General features: G+C 45.2%; 1 protein-coding gene across 1 annotated transcript in view; it reads right to left on the bottom strand.

The window, feature by feature from the left end:
* Window positions 1–20,290, bottom strand: part of LOC137418888 (A disintegrin and metalloproteinase with thrombospondin motifs 7-like) — a 152,521-nt gene that overhangs the window by 102,078 nt on the left and 30,153 nt on the right. The window contains exons 12-13 of the mRNA XM_078772863.1: window positions 13,939–14,108; window positions 9,715–9,848 (exon numbers count right to left, since the gene is read on the bottom strand). Coding sequence (XP_078628989.1) covers window positions 9,715–9,848; window positions 13,939–14,108 — 304 coding nt within the window. The remainder of the gene's footprint in view (window positions 1–9,714; window positions 9,849–13,938; window positions 14,109–20,290) is intronic.

Below are 20,290 nucleotides of genomic sequence, written 5' to 3'. Positions count from 1 at the left end.
GACAAGTGAGTAAGGTGGTAAGGGCGCAAAAGTGCACGCAATATAAGGTAATGCACACTGGGGGCACATGGGAACCAGGTGAGACAGGTACGTTCCTACCGTACGCCCCCCCCCCCCCCCCACCAGGTAACCTACATTGCCCCTCCCTTACCCCTTACTGTATCCACAAAACACAACACTACCCATAAACATCTACTTTACAAATCAACAAACGTCCCTACTGTCTTCCCCGTTCCTCCCATAAACCAAATTCGTCTTCTCTCCCTCCTAACCAATCAAATTTGCCATTTCCAACTCTCATCACAATTTGCCATCTCCAACTCAACAGCAAAATTTGCCATCACCAATTCATCATCAGTCCCTCCTAAGGAGGGAGAGATGGAATCACCCCAATGTCTCATCCACGTCGTGATGCGTCTCACAAATCCAACAGCAATTCTCATTTCCTGCAACAGAACAAAGAAAACACAGGTGTGGAGTCATCATCATCACCTCAGGTAAGTGGCTGCGTATGGTGCGACAGGTTCATCAATCCTAACTATTTCCTAAATGACTTTAACAACTTTACATTACCCGGGGTCTTTCTCCGGCCAACCCATTGGCCCACTTACACTATGGGTTCTAAAAACCAATTCCCATTGACCAATCTGTGGTGCCTCTCAATTTGGGGTCTCACTCCCCCGATTCATCTCCCGGTGCCCTCGCACAATTTCTGGGCTGTGACGTGTAGCTCTCCCAGCAGGTCTACCCACCTGCACACCTCCACCACTGTAGTTGCCACCCGAGCTTACCTGCTCCTCACCCTAACCTATCTACCTGGGGAAGGCCCTCTGGCGCTCTCCCCACTCGGTGCCCTCTCTGGCACTGGGCTGCCCGATCCACACCCGGGATCCTCAGGCACCCACTGACACTAACGGCTCCCAGAGCCCACCTGCGGCCTCACCTGGCCGACATCCTCACAGTGGTGGAGTGCCCAAACCAACTACACACACTAACAGGCTACACGCCCAGCCATTTCCACAACACTAATGCACCCATCCACAATACCATTCTGCAACCGCACCACAAATGCCAATATCCAACCACAATTTACCTATACCCTCTACCTAACACTTACACTACCCGCCCCGGGTACTCGTGAAAGGGGTCCACCCTTCCCCCATCCACACCTTCACACCATGCACACCACTCCGTACCACTTACTCCAACTCTCTCCACACCACTCATTCCCTGCTCCATGTATTCCACACACCTGCACTTGCACACCTGTGCTCTCACACCTGGTGCCACCTGCACCCTTCTCTCCCCAAGCGCATTCGCGCTGATCCACAACACTCACTACTCCCTCACTGCTCCACACACCTGTCCAGTTCTCACACAGCATCATCTCATCTAACTACTCCCCTCTGAAACTTGCGCTTCCCAGTCGTCCCTTTAAACTATTGCGCTCCCACGTCATTATCATCCACACTAATCTACCTGCGTCCCCACTACAGGTATCCTTGTCACTACCTAACCTTAACGTCACCTAAGGTCATCTTCGCTAGATCCCTACAATATAACCTAACCCACCCGGGCTAGTTTTCACTGCCATACACCCCATAATCTCGAGCGCATTTACCCCCACTTTTGTGAGGGATGACAGAGTTGCCATCCCACCACATCGGGCATCTCCCTCTACCAATTTTGCACATCAAATTTCAACAAATCAAAAATTTGCCAATCACTACCCATCATCTGCCAATCATTACTGCCAATCATCAAATTTTGTTTTTCTAATTTCGGGGCCAAAACACTAACCTCATCACACAGTCTACTCACTAATGCCTCTCGGTGCGCCAATTCCGGTCCAAAGCCCGGCTTCGTACAGCCAAGCCATGAATGCGGGTTGTGTGGTGCCAGCGGCTGGATACGTCCCGCATCCGGGGCAGGGACGGGGGCTTACCCGGGCCGAGATCCCACGCACCACCTCGGCACGGAGCCATCCCATGGCCCGATCTCGACCTGCCGGAATGCCTCAACAAAAAGTGGTCGCCATGACGACCCTTCCTATCGGGCTGCCAGCTCCGCCTAGTGGAGCACGGACGCGGCCGTTCAAAGCGCGGCCCGGCGTGGATCGCGTACGGCGGTTCTTTCGAAACCGCCGTGGTTCGGATCCCCGCTGGTCCTCGCGGCACGCGAAGCTGCCCGACGCGCACCGAGGGCCCGATTCGGCTATAAGTCGTTCTAACCTCTAACCCGGTTACCGTCGATGCTTCACCTGCATGCTTACAAGCATACGCTACCCCTTTCTTGCTCATACCTCCTGCTGTTTCCATGCTCCTCGTCGTACCTTCTCTAACACACCCAGGTACACTCATTCCACTCCCAGCCTTGGTCACACACCTGACCACCGAACACCTTGGCACACATTCGTCGCTCGCACACCTCACCAACACACCTCTTCGCGCCCCCTCCTCGGTCACCTCCTCTGTGACAATCACAGGTGTGCTCTCACTCGCACACCCAACCACGTGCCTCACTACCAATTCCAGCGTGCATTCCCACACACGCTCTACCATTCCAGGTGTGCTTCCTTTCTCACCTGTCACCACCAACTCACGCTCCGTGTCACTCGTACTACTCTCACCTCCACTCTTGACAGCGCACTCACCCTTACTCTTGACAGCGCACTCTTTCCCCATGCACCTGTCCGTTACACACCTCTCTCGCGCACACTCTTGCGCACACTCTCCCGTCACACCCTCTGTAACACTCACCACAGGCGTGCATTCTTCCTTGCCTTTGACAGCGCACTCTTTCCCCATGCACCTGTCCGTCACACACCTTTCTCGCGCACACTCTTGCGCACACTCTCCCGTCACACCCTCTGTAACACTTACCACCCCGCGCTTCCATGTGCTCCCTCGCACACGCGCTACGACCGACTCACTCTCGCCAGCACCCTCACTCCTTGGCACGCACTTTTTCCTCACACACCCCAGAGTCGGTCTTTCTCGCACACCTCCTTTTTCGCACACCAGACCTGTCGCACACTTCACCAACGGCCTCTCACGAACACCCGGGTCGATCTCGACCCCCAAGCTCATTAAATCACCTGGCGCATCATACGCACGACCATATTGGTCACCACTTACACCGGGTCCTCTTCCTCTTCGCTTCTCCTCCATCACCTGCGAATCCCTCATCCGGTTAATGAGCACATCATCACGATCCGAACACAGACTTTGGACCAATTCTTTTATTTCCTCTTTTATCTCTTTCTTATCCCCTCTCCATCGCTTCTTAATTTCGCTCACCCCTTCTTCCACTTCTTCTAATTTCTGCTTCACCTCTTTTATTTCCCGGTACGTCTCCTCAAGTTCGTCCTCTAAGGCTACCTTGACCGTTTCCATGTGCGTCCTCACCTGCCGGTCCTTCGTCTCCATTACCTCTGTCACCTCGTCCAACCTCGTTGTCAGTCCCTCACGTACCATCTGACATTGCCTCTTCATCGCTATCAAGTCATCTTTTAGTTCTTTCTGTGTCGCTTTTAACCCTCCTAGTACCGCAGTGTTCCTTTGAACCTGCTCCGTTACTTCTTTTTGTCCCTCCGTCAGCTGTTCCACCTCCTGCGTCAGGTCCTCTATGCCCCCTTGTAACTTTACAGTCCCCTTTCTCACCTCCTTCTCCATGTGCTCCTTACAGTGCCTCACCTCCTCGCGCACTCCTCCGACCTCCTCACTCACCCCTCTTCTGATCTCTTCTCCCATCACTTGCATCTCCTGCCCAGATGCCACCCTCATCTGCTCCATTTCCTCCCTGTAAGCATCCAGTTTAGTTTCTACCCCCATTCTGACCCCCTCTATCTGCTGCCCCATTTGTTTAACTTCCCTTTCCGCTTGGTCCCTCATGTCCCTCAATTTGCCTTCCATACTGTTTTCTAACCCCTCTAACCCCTTTTGCATCCCTTCCATTTGATTCTCTTGAGCGGCCATTCTGTTTTCTACCCCCATTAACCCATTTTTCACCTCTTTTATCCCGTTGTCTAACCCCTCACCGGTACCCCTCGCTTCGTCCCTCATTACCCCCATTTGGCCCATAAGGGCCCCCATCATTCTGTTTTCCATTTCTTCATTATTCTTGTCCATAAGGGCCTTCATTTGCATTAAAAAAAGGTTCAAATCCACCGGTGGCGCTACTACGGTCGCGGGCGCGGTCGCCGTGGCCATGTGCGAGGCGCCATTTTGCGCGCCCGTCACCTCGTGCGCGACGACGCTATTTTGCGAACCTGCCACCCTCACTGCTTCGCTCTCCTCATGTCCCTCATGTCCCTCAATTTGGTCCTGGATCGACCCTGCCTCACTCTCCTCTACCGGAACCCAGCCGTCTTGATCTGCCATAGCGCGACTTTCAAAATTCGGGTTTTTATTTTTGTAAAACACAATCAAATTTCGCCGTTATAATTTCGAGCGCGTGAAACGCGCTTCGGGTCCAATCCCACTTCCCGACACCAATTGTTACTCTAATAGTACAATTGGTGTTCCAAAATTTGGGCCTAACAAATTTAGTCCCAGGTCCGAATCCAACTCCTGACAACCAATTGTTACGGACACGACTTAGATGTTGCTTGACCGAGCGGAATGGCCGCCGTGTTCACACAAGTTACCCGATTACACTCGAACGTTGGCCGAATCGCGCTATGCTAAATCAATGAAGGAAAAGGACACAACGGCTGGGATTAAGGCAACGACACAAGGGGTACAGTTCTCAAGACCTCCGGAGGAGGATATAATATTGGTTATGCGGAACGGTTAGATTACACGGCAAGAGGTAAAGCACAGAAAGATGGGCACTTAGACACAGTCTTGTCTTATTCCCGACAGACCACAGACAAACGGGACAAGACTGACTCACACAGGGATTGATGGCAGGGAAGGGCAGGCAGTCGATAGCTCAAGGTGCACCTTGGCTCAGGGGCAGAATCGACCCGGTCCGGTCCAGAGATGCGGGTAGGTATCGTCGCGCTGGAGGTGGCGTCCGTTTCTCTCCAAGCTGAGGCGCATCTGACGTCACCTCCGTCTTCCTGCGCATGTCCAGCGGGGAGTGACACGCCCTCGGCTCGTTAGCTCCGCCCCAGATGGAATCAGTCCGCCGCTTCTTATTGGGTGCGGGGGGTTACCGGGCTCCGCCCTTGACGAGGAGCTGACAGTGAGCCCCTGCGTGGTAACCCCATCGGAGCACATGTTCAATGGCGGCTAACCAAGCCGGAGTGAGGACGCACACTCCCCGCGCCGCCGCCGCTGTTGTTGTTGTTGGTGTTGTTGTTCCATGAGGAAGAGATGCGGGGAGGTATTGGGAGGTCCTAAACTTACTAACGGTGCCATACAATCACATTCTGGTGCAACGAAGAGTCAGAATTAATGGAAACGAGTCCTTAACTGACATAGACTAAGAATAACTAGCAAGATGTCCTATAGTTGTCTACGTGAGATGCGGTGAACCTGGGCACGACATTTAATGGGGGAAAAAGGGGAAGGTCGGGGCTACAGAGTGTTGTTTACAGACAATGGGACTAGGGAATGGGGGATTGGGGATAGTTGGGGAGTATTGGGGAAATAGGGGAATATTTAAAGCGGATATGGATGGAGGCCAAATCCCATATCCGCAACAATATATATATATATATATATATATATATATATATATATATATATATATATATACAGACTTGGCATTTAATATGGAATAATTTTTTTTTCATGACTTGGGTTTACTTTCTGAACTCAGTATATCAATCTGGTGAGTTTCTTTTACGCTTTGGTGATTTCTTTGTTGAAAGAACCATGTCACTGATTGTCTTTCGCAGCAAGAAGTCAATAACAGGTTTATATCACAGGTGGCGTGACAAAATGTAAGGACAGGTACATTTGACGATTGGCTTCACAATCGGGTATATAAGGGTTGTTGCATTCTGTATTAGTGGAAAACAACTGCTGCACATCTACAAAAGTTATTGCCGCTTCCTCTGGAGATGGTCCGTCAACTTGACAATGCTGTTTGTCATGGAGTGGTGGCTTTACGAAATTCTGGCATGAAACAGCGTACTATTGCTCGGCAGTATGGCATCACTCAAGGTCAGGTGTCAAAGATCCTGAAACGAAATGCTCAGCGGGGTGTCCCTACTCCAATACCGAGGCCAGGACGTCCACGCAGAACCACAAGGAGAGATGATCGCCAGCTGCACCGGTTAGTCCGCAATGGCCGTACCAAGTCAGCTAATCGGCTTAGGGCTGAGTGGCAGCAACTGACAAATGTGCCTGTATCCAGAAGGCTTGTCAACCAACGACTGGTTCAAGCAGGCTATCGTGCCAGGCGTCCCCTGAGAAAGCCACGCCTGACCAGACAACACAGCCAGCGCCGATTGCAGTGGGTCAGAGAGCACCGTCAATGGCAGCCAGGACACTGGAATCACGTGACCTTCAGTGACGAGTTTAGATTTCTGGTCTATCGTCAAGATGGCCGCGTCCGAGTGCGCAGACAAGTGCATGAAGCCCACAACGAAGATTGTATAGTGCCAAGAGTCCAAGCTGGAGGTGGTGGGGTGACCGTTTGGGCTGCTTTTCATGCAGGGGGCAAAACTGACCTGGTTGTTCTGAATGGAAACCTGAACCAGTTCAAGTACAGGGTCATTCTGGAAGAAACATTGCTTCCATTTGCTCGTGCAGCCTTTCGAGGAAACTTTGTCTTCCAAGATGACAATGCACGGCCTCATCGTGCTCGCATGATCCAACACTTTCTTGCTGACCGTGGTGTAGAGCACATGGAGTGGCCTGCCATGTCCCCGGATATGAATCCGATAGAGAAATTGTGGGCAGAATTAACGCTTCAAATCGACAACTTGGACCAGCCGCCGACCTCTGTGCGTGAATTGCAGCAGGCTATTGTCACTGCATGGCAAGCGATTCCTGTCCAAACCTTGGCAAATCTCGTGAACAGCATGCCTCGAGGTGTACGTGCTCTCCTGAATGCTCGTGGGGGTTACATGAAGTACTGAACTGTAATTGTACACCACCATATCTTATCTTCCCCAATCCAAAACCTTGTCCTTTTCTACCCCCGCTAATTTCACCCCAAATCCATTTTTTTGAGGTGAGTTTTGACTTCTTTCCTGGAAGTCCTTGGTGTCCTTGCATTTATACCTATCCTGCCTCCCCACAGGCCCTCTCCCTCCCACACATCTCCCGATGTCCCTGCTCTCAAATGTTGTGTGTGTGTGTGCTTCCTTCCCTTCTCTCCCCATCTTGTCGACCATTCCCCTTTTTATATACTTTGTTTGCTTGCTTGTTTGATTTGTTTGTTTGATAAATGTTAGCTCTTTCACGAGCCTCGACAATGTATACAAAAAAAAAAAAAAAAAAAAGGGATCCAAGAAGGCTGCAAAGAAAGAGGTAGCAAAGGCGCAGGAGGCATGTAGGAAAATGTTCGGAGAACGCTTGGATTCGGAAGAGGGTCAGAGAGCAGTATTCAGGATTGCAAAGCAGATAGCGAAAGAGAAGTGTGATGTGATGGGGGTGAGTTGCTTGAAGGATGAAGTGGGACAAATCCTTGTGGACCCAGATGGAATTAAAGGAAGATGGAAAAGATATATGGAAATACTGTTGAATACAGAGAATGAATGGGATGGAACATAGAGAGTAACCCAGTTTTAGGACCGGCAGAGAAGATAACTGAGAAGGAAGTTGAGGAAGCGATAAAAGCATAGAAGAGTAGAAAAGCGGGAGGGCTGATGGGAGTTGTGGGAGATATGTTGAAGGCAGCAGGAAGTTGGGGTGTGAAGAGAATGACAGAGATCTGTAATCTGGTGGTGAAAGGAGGCCGCATTCCAGTGGATTGGGAATTAGTACCCTCGTCCCTCTATACAAGGGGAAAGGTGACCCTCTGGAGTGTGGCTCGTACCGAGCGATAAAGTTATTGGAGCATGGAATGAAGGTATTGGAAAGGGTGTTGGAGAGGAGGATAAGGAAGAAAGTGAAGATCGACGAAATGCAGTTTGGATTTATGCCAGGAAGAGGAACGACAGACGTGCTTTTTATTGTGAGGCAGTTGCAGGAGAAGTACATGGAGAAGAGGAAGAAGTTGTTTCTTGGGTTTGTTGATCTGGAGAAAGCATTCGATAGGGTTCCACGCAAAGTATTGACATGGGCATTGAGGAAGTTATGAGTGGAGGAATGGTTGATCAGAGTGGTGATGGCAATGTACAAAAGAGCGCGCACAGTTGTAAGGATAAAGGACGGGAACAGTGGTGAGTTTGAGGTGAAGGTGGGAGTGCATCAGGGGTCGGTACTAAGTCCACTACTATTTGTAGCTGTGATGGAGGTGCTGGCTCAAAACGTAAAGGAGGGTTTACCGTGGGAGTTGTTGTATGCAGATGATCTGGTGTTGATTGCAGAAAGTATGGATGGACTGAAGGAAAAGATGAACAAGTGGAAGGAATGTATGGAGACAAAAGGTCTGAAGGTGAATATCGGAAAGACGAAGGTGATGGCAAGTGGTAAAGCATGTGGTGAGGTGGAAAGGATGAAGTGGGAGTTTCCTTTGCTGTGTGCCTTTGTTCCTTTGCTGTGTGCAGGAAGGGTGTCGGAGCGAACTCCATTCAATGTACAATGTGCGCTGAGTGGGTTCATCAAAAATGCAGTGGTCTGAGAGGGTCATTAACCAGTGTGGCAGCTACATTCAAATGCAAGGTGTGCACAGAGGGAGCTGCAGATGGAGGAAATGTTGAGTTGGATCTTGGAGATGGCGTGAAGCTGGAAGGTGTGAAAACATTTTGCTACCTCGGAGACATGCTGAATGGAGAAGGTGGATCAGACTCGGCAATGGTTGCTCGAGTGAGATGTGCATGGAAGAGGTTTCGGGAACTGAGTGGCGTGCTGATGAGGAGGGGAGTGTCGTTGAAGCTGAAGGGAAAGGTGTATGCTGCATGTGGGAGAAGTGTTATGATTTATGGGAGTGAGACATGGGTAATGAACGTAGAGCAGCAACGAAGACTGGAAAAGGGTGGAAATGCGAATGGTTCAATGTATGTGCGGAGTATCGTTGAGAGAGAGGAAGACAAATGATGAATTGCGAAAGATGATGGGAATAGAGCCTGTGATTGATGCTGTGAAGAGGAACAGGTTGAGATGGTTTGGTCATGTGTTGAGGAAGGATGAAAATGACTGGTTGAGAAGAGTGATGGAAATGAATGTAGAAGGAAATAGAGGACGGGGAAGACTGAGAAAGACTTGGCTAAAGATGGTGGAAGAAGAAATGCGGGCAAGGGGGTTAACAAGGAGAGATGCAGAAAATAGGGCAAGATGGAGTAGATTGTCATGGGGACCGCAAGGCTAACCCCCGCTCTAGCAGGGAAAATGGCCTTAAAATGCATGTTGTTGTTGTTGTTTATATATATATATATAAATTATATATATATATATATATATATATATATATATTCCAAATGTCTAACATGGAGTTCCTCACATCATGCAGCCCAATATAAATACCATTGATGTATTAAGACTGCATTAAAAATGCATTTCAAACAAATTATTCTTATTTAAAATATAAGAGGAAATCATGAATTATCAGAATTAAAAATTGCAATAGACATTCATCTCAGATAACCCGATGTCCCTGTACCAGGGAATTCATGTCTGCTGAGAATTGGTGCAGAGTGTACACTGTACAAACCTTACAGATTCCATTGATGCAGATGAAATGACCGTCTGAACCTCCGTAACATGGCGTGCCATCGGTAACGGCATCCAGCATCCTTTCTGAAAAAGATTCATTCTTGGGCCGGCAATGGAGCTGACAAGGATAGGCTGGGAGAGGAAAGAAAGCTATATGCATTACAAGTGATTACCATGAATTGTCTGTCATGTTTGAAGTCTCAAATGGACATTCCCATTTATATATGTCTATACATGCATGTCATAACAAATTTATATGGCAGGGTTAGACACAGTGACACATTTCACAAACCTGGCACATTTTTGAAGGTTTCTCACTTGTTTGTTTTTATAGCAGTGATCCCAGGCTCATGGTGGAGTTCATACACACATTTCATGCAGGCACAAGGACATGGAAATGGTTTCCTGGGTCTCATGGTCTATTATGAAAATGCTTGTATTGGTCTCATCATCTATGATTAAAATGGTTGCCTCGGTCTCAGGATATAGGATGAGAATGGTTGCTTGGACCCTGTCGTCTATTTCTGGCTTGTGCAACTTTGCTTCTCCAACAGAGCACATTTCATGTGTTAGTCCCTGTTGAAAGCCACTCTGTAGCTGAAACATTGGAGTTGCTGATCCATTACCTTTTTGAGAAAAAAACCTCAATTTGCTTGCGCTTTTGTGTTTCTGTTTTGTGATTCTCCCAGTTACAAACTGTTCTTCAGGTACAAGATATGCCATGTAGTTCAGCTCTCCTCTATGATCTGCTGCTGTTTACCATCTTGCATTCTTGGAAACAGTGGAAGGATGATGCAGAGAGACATTACAATGATGTATTATTTCAAATGTGGTCTTCACTCCATTCAGCAGTTCATCCCTCCCCAGCTTATTCAGGTCATGACCATCAACATATGCCCTTATTACGATTCCCAAATCTACAGTTCTATCACCACTCACTTCACTCTTTACCTCCACCACCGAAGGTGGACGGAGGTTATGTTTTCACACCTGTCTGTTTGTGAACACGATATCTCAAAAAGTTGTGGATGGATTCGGACGGAATTTGGTGGACAGGTTGTTTGTGTGACACGGACGAATCGATTCGATTTTGGTTAAGGTCTGGATCCAGATATGAGTCAGCAGTGTGATACAAAACGTAAACACTTCAGCCTGGTTGAGGTATGCTCTCTACTGAGTGTCGTTCTAGTTTGTTCCTGTTTCTCCCATCTGTGAAAAACTCAATATTGAGTCTGGCAAACACTTGATTCGGATTCAGCATACCAAAATACATCTAGTAAGAATGAGTGCCCGCCATTAACATGAAATGCTTCCATTGTTCATTTTTTTCTCCAAATTTGATCCTGTCTATGACGCTCTAACTGTGATGCCATTTTTTAGTGCAGGATGGAATGGGTTCCATGGAAGATCGAGAATGGATTTGACCAGATTGGGTTGACATAACTAAGTGGGTGCAATGCTGATAGCAGGACATGTGTTGGTTTGAAGAGCTAAGTGGAGCTATCGCATTGGCTGCCACTGAGCAGGCCTTTCCTGGTCCTGTTCCAGTCAAATTTATATTTACTAGGGCATGCCCGTACTATATATATATCTAAAATTATATCCCCCCCCCTCTATTTACATGAAATGGTTTGGTCCATTCGCAAAGCCAAAGCGAACGGCTTGCGAGTACGGTGACAATCCCCCCCCTCTATTTACATGAAATGGTTTGGTCCAAAGCGAACGGCTTGCGAGTACGGTGACAATCCCCCCCTCTATTTACATGAAATGGTTTGGTCCAAAGCGAACGGCTTGCGGAGTTTGGTAAAGAAATCGCCATAGCGTGCACAAACGCGCAGGAAAGCGAATGAATCGCAAATTAGTTTTAATTAGTTGTAAAACATAGTTTAACGCCAACATAGTTTGCCAACGTGAAATAAATGAATACGCTCTCAAATGTGCCGTCCGAGGCAGAGTCTGTTCGCCACGTTCGGCACACGTGATAGCTCGCTGCTCTCTGATTGGTTGAATCGTTTTTTGGACATAGCTCGGTAACTACTTCTCCGATTAATATGAAACCTTGAAAAGGCACATCCTCAGGTCCCCAGCAATATACCTGGCAAGTTTAAAGTATATCGGACCCGTGGTTGTCGAGAAACAGCGGTCACAGACATACAGACATACAGAGATTACTGGAATTATAGATAGACTAGGGCATGCCCGTACTATATATATATCTAAAATTATATCCCCCCCCCCTCTATTTACATGAAATGGTTTGGTCCATTCGCAAAGCCAAAGCGAACGGCTTGCGAGTACGGTGACAATCCCCCCCCCCCCCCCCCCTCTATTTACATGAAATGGTTTGGTCCAAAGCGAACGGCTTGCGAGTACGGTGACAATCCCCCCCCTCTATTTACATGAAATGGTTTGGTCCAAAGCGAACGGCTTGCGAGTACGGTGACAATCCCCCCCCTCTATTTACATGAAATGGTTTGGTCCAAAGCGAACGGCTTGCGGAGTTTGGTAAAGAAATCGCCATAGCGTGCACAAACGCGCAGGAAAGCGAAAGAATCGCAAATTAGTTTTAATTAGTTTTAAAACATAGTTTAACGCCAACATAGTTTGCCAACGTGAAATAAATGAATACGCTCTCAAATGTGCCGTCCGAGGCAGAGTCTGTTCGCCACGTTCGGCACACGTGATAGCTCGCTGCTCTCTGATTGGTTGAATCGTTTTTTGGACATAGCTCGGTAACTACTTCTCCGATTAATATGAAACCTTGAAAAGGCACATCCTCGGGTCCCCAGCAATATACCTGGCAAGTTTCAAGTATATCGGACCCGTGGTTGTCGAGAAACAGCGGTCACAGACATACAGAGATTACTGGAATTATAGATAGATAATAGGCTAATGCTGTCTGTCTTTCTGTCTGTCTGTCCCACCCTCAAACACGGAAATGCTCCTCGAAGAGAAAAATATATTAAGTAACAGATGCTTCACATTCATCTAAACCTACGGGAAAATTATATTTTTTTTCAATCAGAAAAAAAATTGAACCCACGTGGTGTATAGGCAACAGACCGCTGCCTTGACCACTCCTGAAATTTTTTTTTTCTTTGCTGTTAAGAAATATATAACCTCCCATATTTTCGCTCTTTCAACCAGCACAAGAATAAAAGGCTTCCTTTTTTGGTAGTAGTTTTACCACGGGCTTCCGCTAGTTTGTGATAAAAAGTTTGTATTACGTCATCGAGTCCAGCAATAGTTAAATTTAAGCTTATTTTGGAACTCTTTGAAGTTTATTACGAAACGTTATTATTCGGTCACATTGCTAAATGGAGGGAGGTTTGTCTTTTATTAAATGACCTCCTTGCACTGCAAACTTTGTTCAAGGGCTTTCATTCAGCACAGGCTACTGTTATTAACAGCATGGTTTGTTCAACTTTGTGATAATCTTCATACTCTATCACAGAGCATCGGTGCCGTCAAAGCAGCTTAGTAAAGGTCGTATCTTTACGCACTTTTAAGAAACAAACTGTGATTCCGTGTTGTATTTATACATTTAAAATGTATCTCGTTTGGTGTCATGCATTTCTTCTGGTTGAATGTTGAGCTTTGCCTAGCTGTGTGCGAAGCTTTGCAAAAGCAGTGTGGGAGGTGGCTGCCGGAAACGGGAGACTGCTGAGCGCGCTAAAAGCCAACACACTTCGCATTATATAATAGACTAATATTTCTCGTAACAATAGAAAAATATATAAAAGTAAATGGAAGGAGAACAGAAACAATAACAACCCCAGCCACAACAATAATAATTATGTGTTAGAAAACATCATTTTTTCATGTGTTTGTATGTACGCATGTATGTACGTACGTACGTATGTATGTATGTATGTATGTATGTATGTATGTATGTATATCTGAAACTTGGCCAATCTCCATCAAATTTTGCATTGGTGTTTGGGGTACCAAGGGTCAGGTCATGGGCACAAAATACCACCTCTACCTCCCCATGAGGGTGGGGAAAGGACTTGCAATTTCCACATGTACATGTGGAATAGGGCAAGTGATTTAACGACTGATCCCTGCCAGAGGGAGGGGGTATTGACCGTATTTCACTCCCATAGGGAGCGGTTATTACTGGTTGCAGAAATGCAACTTAATGAAAATGATGAAAGTGTCAATGTAGCCAACATTCTGCATCCAATAAATAATGTGTTGGTGTCCAACAATGAAAACTCACTTTCACTGTCCACGGGGATCCACTGGTAGAGCTTATCTCGGACCGCAACGCTGTCAAACTCCTTACATTGCAAATGGCGAAAGGACAGCGAACCGGGCTGACATGGTAGAGCATTGCAAATCTGGTAGCGAGTGCGTCTTCCTGTGCAATATATTCCTCCATGGCGAGGCCTGCAAAGGCAGCATCGGATGAACTGCAAATAAAGCCTGTATAATTGAGAATGTTTCAATTTCAACAGATTTTCACTCACTATTTCAATATTGACACTGTATCAGCAATTGTACACTTTGATTACCTCCAATCTATTTTCTTCAGCAAATTCATCAAATGACATAAGTATTGGGTCAGAAACAGATTCCATTGTGTGCTGGCACCTTGGCCAGATTCTAAATTATTGCCCCGTCTATTGTTGGTATTTCCAGGGCAAGTATTTCCAATAAGAATCATCATCTTGCCAAAAGCGATTTGGATGAGTTATCTGTGACATGTTTTGTCCTTTGTATTAAAATTGGTAGAATATTGAACAGAATGCTTTGGAAAGTTGCAACCACATGGTGGGAATGGTTGTATTACTTTAACAGTTGAAAATAAAAGTCAGCTGTACCCAAAGCTCCAATGATATGCAGCTGTACTCTGCTCTAGAGTCCCTGTATAAAGAGAGTTGCGCCATGCGCTGACCCGAGATTTCTGGTCACGTGATTTCGTGGCGCCATTTTGTGTCTAACTTCACCGTGCGTGAACGTCAGCTTGGTACGGGAATGTTGTTTATTGCCAAACAAAATGACTGGTTGTTCTGCTTTTGGTTGTTCAAACCAATCTGGGAAATATAAGATGTATAGATTTCCAAGTGATAAAGTCAGAAGACAAATTTGGGACATTTTTGGGAAATTAAACAAGTTATGGTGAATACGACGTCTTATCTGTGCTTTTCCATATCTGTTCGACTAGACGAACCGTGCACACTGCAGGTATTTTTAAAAGTTTTTTCTCTGTTTAATTACGGCTTGGCGCAGTCGAAAATTAAGTGTTAATTAAGTCGCCAGCTATGAAACATATTAATCGATCAGGCAATATCCATCAGAGTTCTGGGCAAGGGTGTAGTAATAAATGAACGTTTCAATCTTACTAGATGCCGATGACGTTTTCCTTATGTCAGAGACAGAAGCTGACTTGCAGCTTGTTAAATCATTACAATGGAAATTGAATATAAATGTCGATAAAACTAAAGTTGTACACTATAGAAATATGGCAATACCACGTACAGAATTTGTTTTAAGTGTGTTTGACTATATGTCGTCTGGAAGTCCTACACCGGAATTGCTCTCGGCACCCTTTAAAAAATATTGGATATGCCCACACTCCTTTCTAAAAGTTATTAAAATTCAGAGAACGACAGCATTGCTTTGTCTTACTTATAATGTTAGCTATTATATGCAGTGTTGGCTTGTAATATGCATTGCCATACCACTTTTAATATCACCACACAGCTCTTTTTCACGGCAATAGCTGAGTTTTTGACAAAACAAATATCACCTGTATGTAATAATAAGACTAAATATGTGTAGTAATTTTTTTTTAGCAGGTTTGGAATATATCACCCCATATCGCGAATGTACATGTATATCTAATCCGACACACTTAGACACAAAATGGCGTCCAAATTTGAGTTGACACAACTCTCTATATACAGGGACTGTACTCTGCGCTACAGAAAGCAAGCCCTTACTCGATTGGCTAGCACTGGTCCGTGGAGGCCAATCAAATAGAGAAATCTTAAGCAAGGGTTTGGCATGTTGAGCTAACACTGGCTCCATATCCTGTTTGAAACTTAGATGTCAGCATATCCCTGTTGAACACGTCTATGTATCGAATTAAAATCCATTGGAACCACCATTGTCAGGTGGAGAGCGTTAATGCACTCTGTAATATCAGCAATTATGTTGCTATTACAGAGTGCATTAAAGTAAACAACAATTATGTATCAACAATTAAAACAAGAGAACTTTAATGCAATGCTGCATCAACAATTATGGTGTTTACAAGGATGGTTCAACATCATAGTACACACAATTTCAAAAATAATCTTGCCATTATTGCTGGTGTGATACTTTATTCAATGACACAAAATGTATCAAATAATTTTGATTTTTGTTTGATTCTGTTTTATATGTCAGTTTGGTTTCACATATGTCAGTTTGCTCCCTTTATCATATGTTTTATATGTCAATTTGTTTCACATATGTCAGTTTGCTCCCTTTATCATATGTTTTATATGTCAGTTTGTTTCACATATGTCAGTTTGCTCCCTTTATCATATGTTTTATATGTCAGTTTGTTTCACATATGTCAGTTTGCTCCCTTTATCATATGTTTTATATGTCAGTTTTTTTTTTTTGTGATCAATGTGATCAATGTGATTTAGCTCTTACATGAGCCTCGATCTTGTATACAAAAAAACAAACAAAAAAAGCAATACCAAGCCTTCATACGTCAGTACATAATAAATAGAAGCTTTATGATTATAGGCAAGCATCACCGACCTGCTGCTAGATAGGAATTTAGGTGTTTGTTTTTTAATTAAACGGACGCGTTTACAGTTTTTACGTAAATTTTCATTGAGATTTTTTATTTCACAGTTTACAACTATAGAAATCACAATTTTTGAATGCAAGATATCGATTAAGGTTTTCTACTGACGCTTTTACGGTTATTTACGTAAATTTTCATTGAGATTTTTTATTTCACAGTTTACAACTATAGAAATCACAATTTTTGAATGCAAGATATCGATTAAGGTTTTCTACTGACGCTTTTACGGTTATTTACGTAAATTTTCATTTACGGATGCTTTTTTTCATTTATGGACATTATTGTCATGTTGACTTCACTGTTTACAGTTATAGAAATTACACTTTTCAAGTGCTGGATATTGATTGAGGTTTTTTTTTTTTTTTAACGTACACGTTTACGGTTGTTTTTATGTCAATTATCATTTACGGATGCTTTTTCTTTATTTTCATTTACGGAAACTTACAGATAAGAAATCCTGCATATTGGGCTCAGAAGGGGCACTCGTCACGCTCTGCACATTTTGATTTATATATCCACCCGATCACCGGTGTAGTCTTCTGGTTTCTTGGTTTGCATTCGTAGAAACAAATGTGTGCGTAGTAGACAAACGTTTGTTTCTTGTGAATTATGTGGTGTTTTGCCGAGTGAGTGGTGATTTTACATGATCCGTGGCTAATGCTCTCCTCTGAGGTCAGGGGGTGCCTTTACTATTTAACTGACGATTATGGTCTTCATTGGTTAGATTTTTCAATTGTATGTCGTCCTGATGAGTGCAAATAATTTGCAATTTGCAATAATTTGCAGTGTGCAATTTTGCAATAATTTGCAAAACAATTTGCAGTGTGCCGTCCTGTGGCGGTGATCAAGCCTGCATGCAAATCGGACCTGGCAGGAGTAATGCCCTGCTGGTGGATTAAGGGGTCTCACTCCTATTAAGAGGAGTGGTCCCAATTGTATGACCATGCATTGTGGCCCTTCGGGGGGCATGATGCATGCGTTTGAATGACCATGCGCTTCCCCCTCGGGGTTGAGGCGCATGTGTATTGTTATGGGGACAGCCTCGTTGACGTTGTGCCTTGGCCATGGGGTCAAGGTGCACGTCCGAGGCTGTTCGAATGTTTGACTTTTTACCTTTTTTCATTGTAAAAAAGGCAGGCCTTAACTGGGGCCCTAAACCAGTGCAAATAATTTGCAATTTGCAATAATTTGCAGTGTGCAATTTTGCAATAATTTGCAAAACAATTTGCAGTGTGCCGTCCTGTGGCGGTGATCAAGCCTGCAAAATCGGACCTGGCAGGAGTAATGCCCTGCTGGTGGATTAAGGGGTCTCACTCCTATTAAGAGGAGTGGTCCCAATTGTATGACCATGCATTGTGGCCCTTCGGGGGCATGATGCATGCGTTTGAATGACCATGTGCTTCCCCCTTGGGGTTGAGGCGCATGTGTATTGTTATTGGGACAGCCTTGTTGACGTTGTGCCTTGGCCATGGGGTCAAGGTGCACGTCCGAGGCTGTTCAAATGTTTGACTTTTTACCTTTTTTCACAGTAAAAAAGGCAGGCCTTAGCTGTGGCCCAAAACAGTGCAAATAAGATCAACATCTGGATAAACAGCTCCGATTGATGTTTAACCAACAACTACCATAAGCATCTCAATGCTATTGAGAGGCCTGGCTGAGGTTTCCAGGTGGGAGGCGACGCTATGGTCTGCGCATGTGCGGGATTTATTATATCGGGATATTTGGAGAGATGAGTGTTTCCTGATAATAATTAGGTAAGCGGCGTGTTTGTGAGGTCTTGGGTTTTGATTTTGTTAACGTTTTCAAATTTCCTGTGCTTTGAGTCCTCACAAAGCTAAATAGTCTAGTAGGAAGACTAGGTCCCCCTGCACCCCCCGGAGATATACTTCTAATCAGTGTTTCTAGATTGGAAAAAATGTGTAGAAAATGACTAGCTATGGCCCCAAGCTGAAATAATGTCCCACATACCATTTTTATGCAAATTACTGCTGCCATTATCAAAAAAAGACTAGGTCCCCCTGCACCCCCCGGAGATATACTTCTAATCAGTGTTTCTAGATTGGAAAAAATGTGTAGAAAATGACTAGCTATGGCCCCAAGCTGAAAAAATGTCCCACATACCATTTTTATGCAAATTACTGCTGCCATTATCAAAAAAAGACTAGGTCCCCCTGCACCCCCCGGAGATATACTTCTAATCAGTGTTTCTAGATTGGAAAAAATGTGTAGAAAATGACTAGCTATGGCCCCAAGCTGAAAAAATGTCCCACATACCATTTTTATGCAAATTACTGCTGCCATTATCAAAAAAAGACTAGGTCCCCCTGCACCCCCCGGAGATATACTGAAACTGGCAGTGACTGGTGATTGAAATGCGGTGCCTTTTTGTGTTTCAGGTCGAGGTACGTGAACTCCCCACGATCTACAGCAACCAGGAAGAGACTGATACCAGGGTGGTTCTGTACCTCCATCATGCTGCTACCATCGGATACAAGAACGCTGTAGTCAGAACACCGGACACAGACATCCTCCTGATCCTGCTCCACCATGCCCACAACATCAAGCTGACGGTGTACCTGGATACAGGGTCAGGGAAGCATCGCCAACTTGTCAACGTCTCTGAGCTGGCAGAATCCCTGGGAGAGGACTACTGTGCCACTCTCCTGGGGTACTATGTGTTCAGCGGAGAAGACTGCACCAGTGCCTTCAAAGGGAAGGGAAAAGTCGGGCCCTTGAAAAAGCTGGAGAAGAATCCCAGGTTTCACAGGGCATTCGGTGAATTTCACAGGGTATTTAGAAAAATAAAACTTTGTGTTAACGTCTGTGTAGACGGACCTTAATATGAGTCTATTATTTCGTAAAACTGTGATTATTTTGTAAATAAAGCACTAATTAGCATACTAGTATACCATAGACACATGTAATCATGTTATGAATAGTTCTATCATGATCTATGCCCTTCAAAACATGGGTCTAGACACCTTCATTTTTCAATTATCTGCAATATTGGCTGAGATATGTCAAAAATCGTTTTTTTGATAATGGCAGCAGTAATTTGCATAAAAATGGTATGTGGGACATTGTTTCAGCTTGGGGCCATAGCTAGTCATTTTCTACACATTTTTTCCAATCTAGAAACACTGATTAGAAGTATATCTCCGGGGGGGTGCAGGGGGACCTAGTCTTTTTTTGATAATGGCAGCAGTAATTTGCATAAAAATGGTATGTGGGACATTTTTTCAGCTTGGGGCCATAGCTAGTCATTTTCTACACATTGTTTCCAATCTAGAAACACTGATTAGAAGTATATCTCCGGGGGGTGCAGGGGGACCTAGTCTTCCTACTAGACTAAAACCCTTTCGGGCTATCCCACAATTTATTCTTAGGATATCATTTATTGTGATAAAATATTTGACTGTCACTGACATCGTTTAAGACTCGACCAAAACAAATCCTGAGAAAATCGGACAAAATTAGACGTTTTTAGACAAAAAGAGGAGGTGGGGGGGGGGGGGGGGGAGTTATGTTGTAACTTCTTTGATAGCTTTTGAAATGCTATATAGGACCCCTTTGAAAGCACTTTCCAGTCGTGGGGGAGTGATGGAAGGAGAGAAAAGAGTGGGGGGGGGGGATTGGAGGGAGGAGAGAAGAGGAGAAGGGGTGGGAGGGGAGGGGGGAGAGTGGGGGAGGGGGAGAGAAGAGAGTGGGGTGGAAGGAGGGAAAGAGCAGGGGGAATAGTTGAGGTCTTGAAGTTACATTTTAC

Source organism: Myxine glutinosa, chromosome 2 (genome assembly GCF_964187855.1).
Source record: "Myxine glutinosa chromosome 2, kmMyxGlut1.1, whole genome shotgun sequence".
Lineage (NCBI taxonomy): Eukaryota > Metazoa > Chordata > Myxini > Myxiniformes > Myxinidae > Myxine > Myxine glutinosa.
Note: the sequence above shows the minus strand (reverse complement) of the source record. Positions and strands in the feature narration are given on the sequence as shown.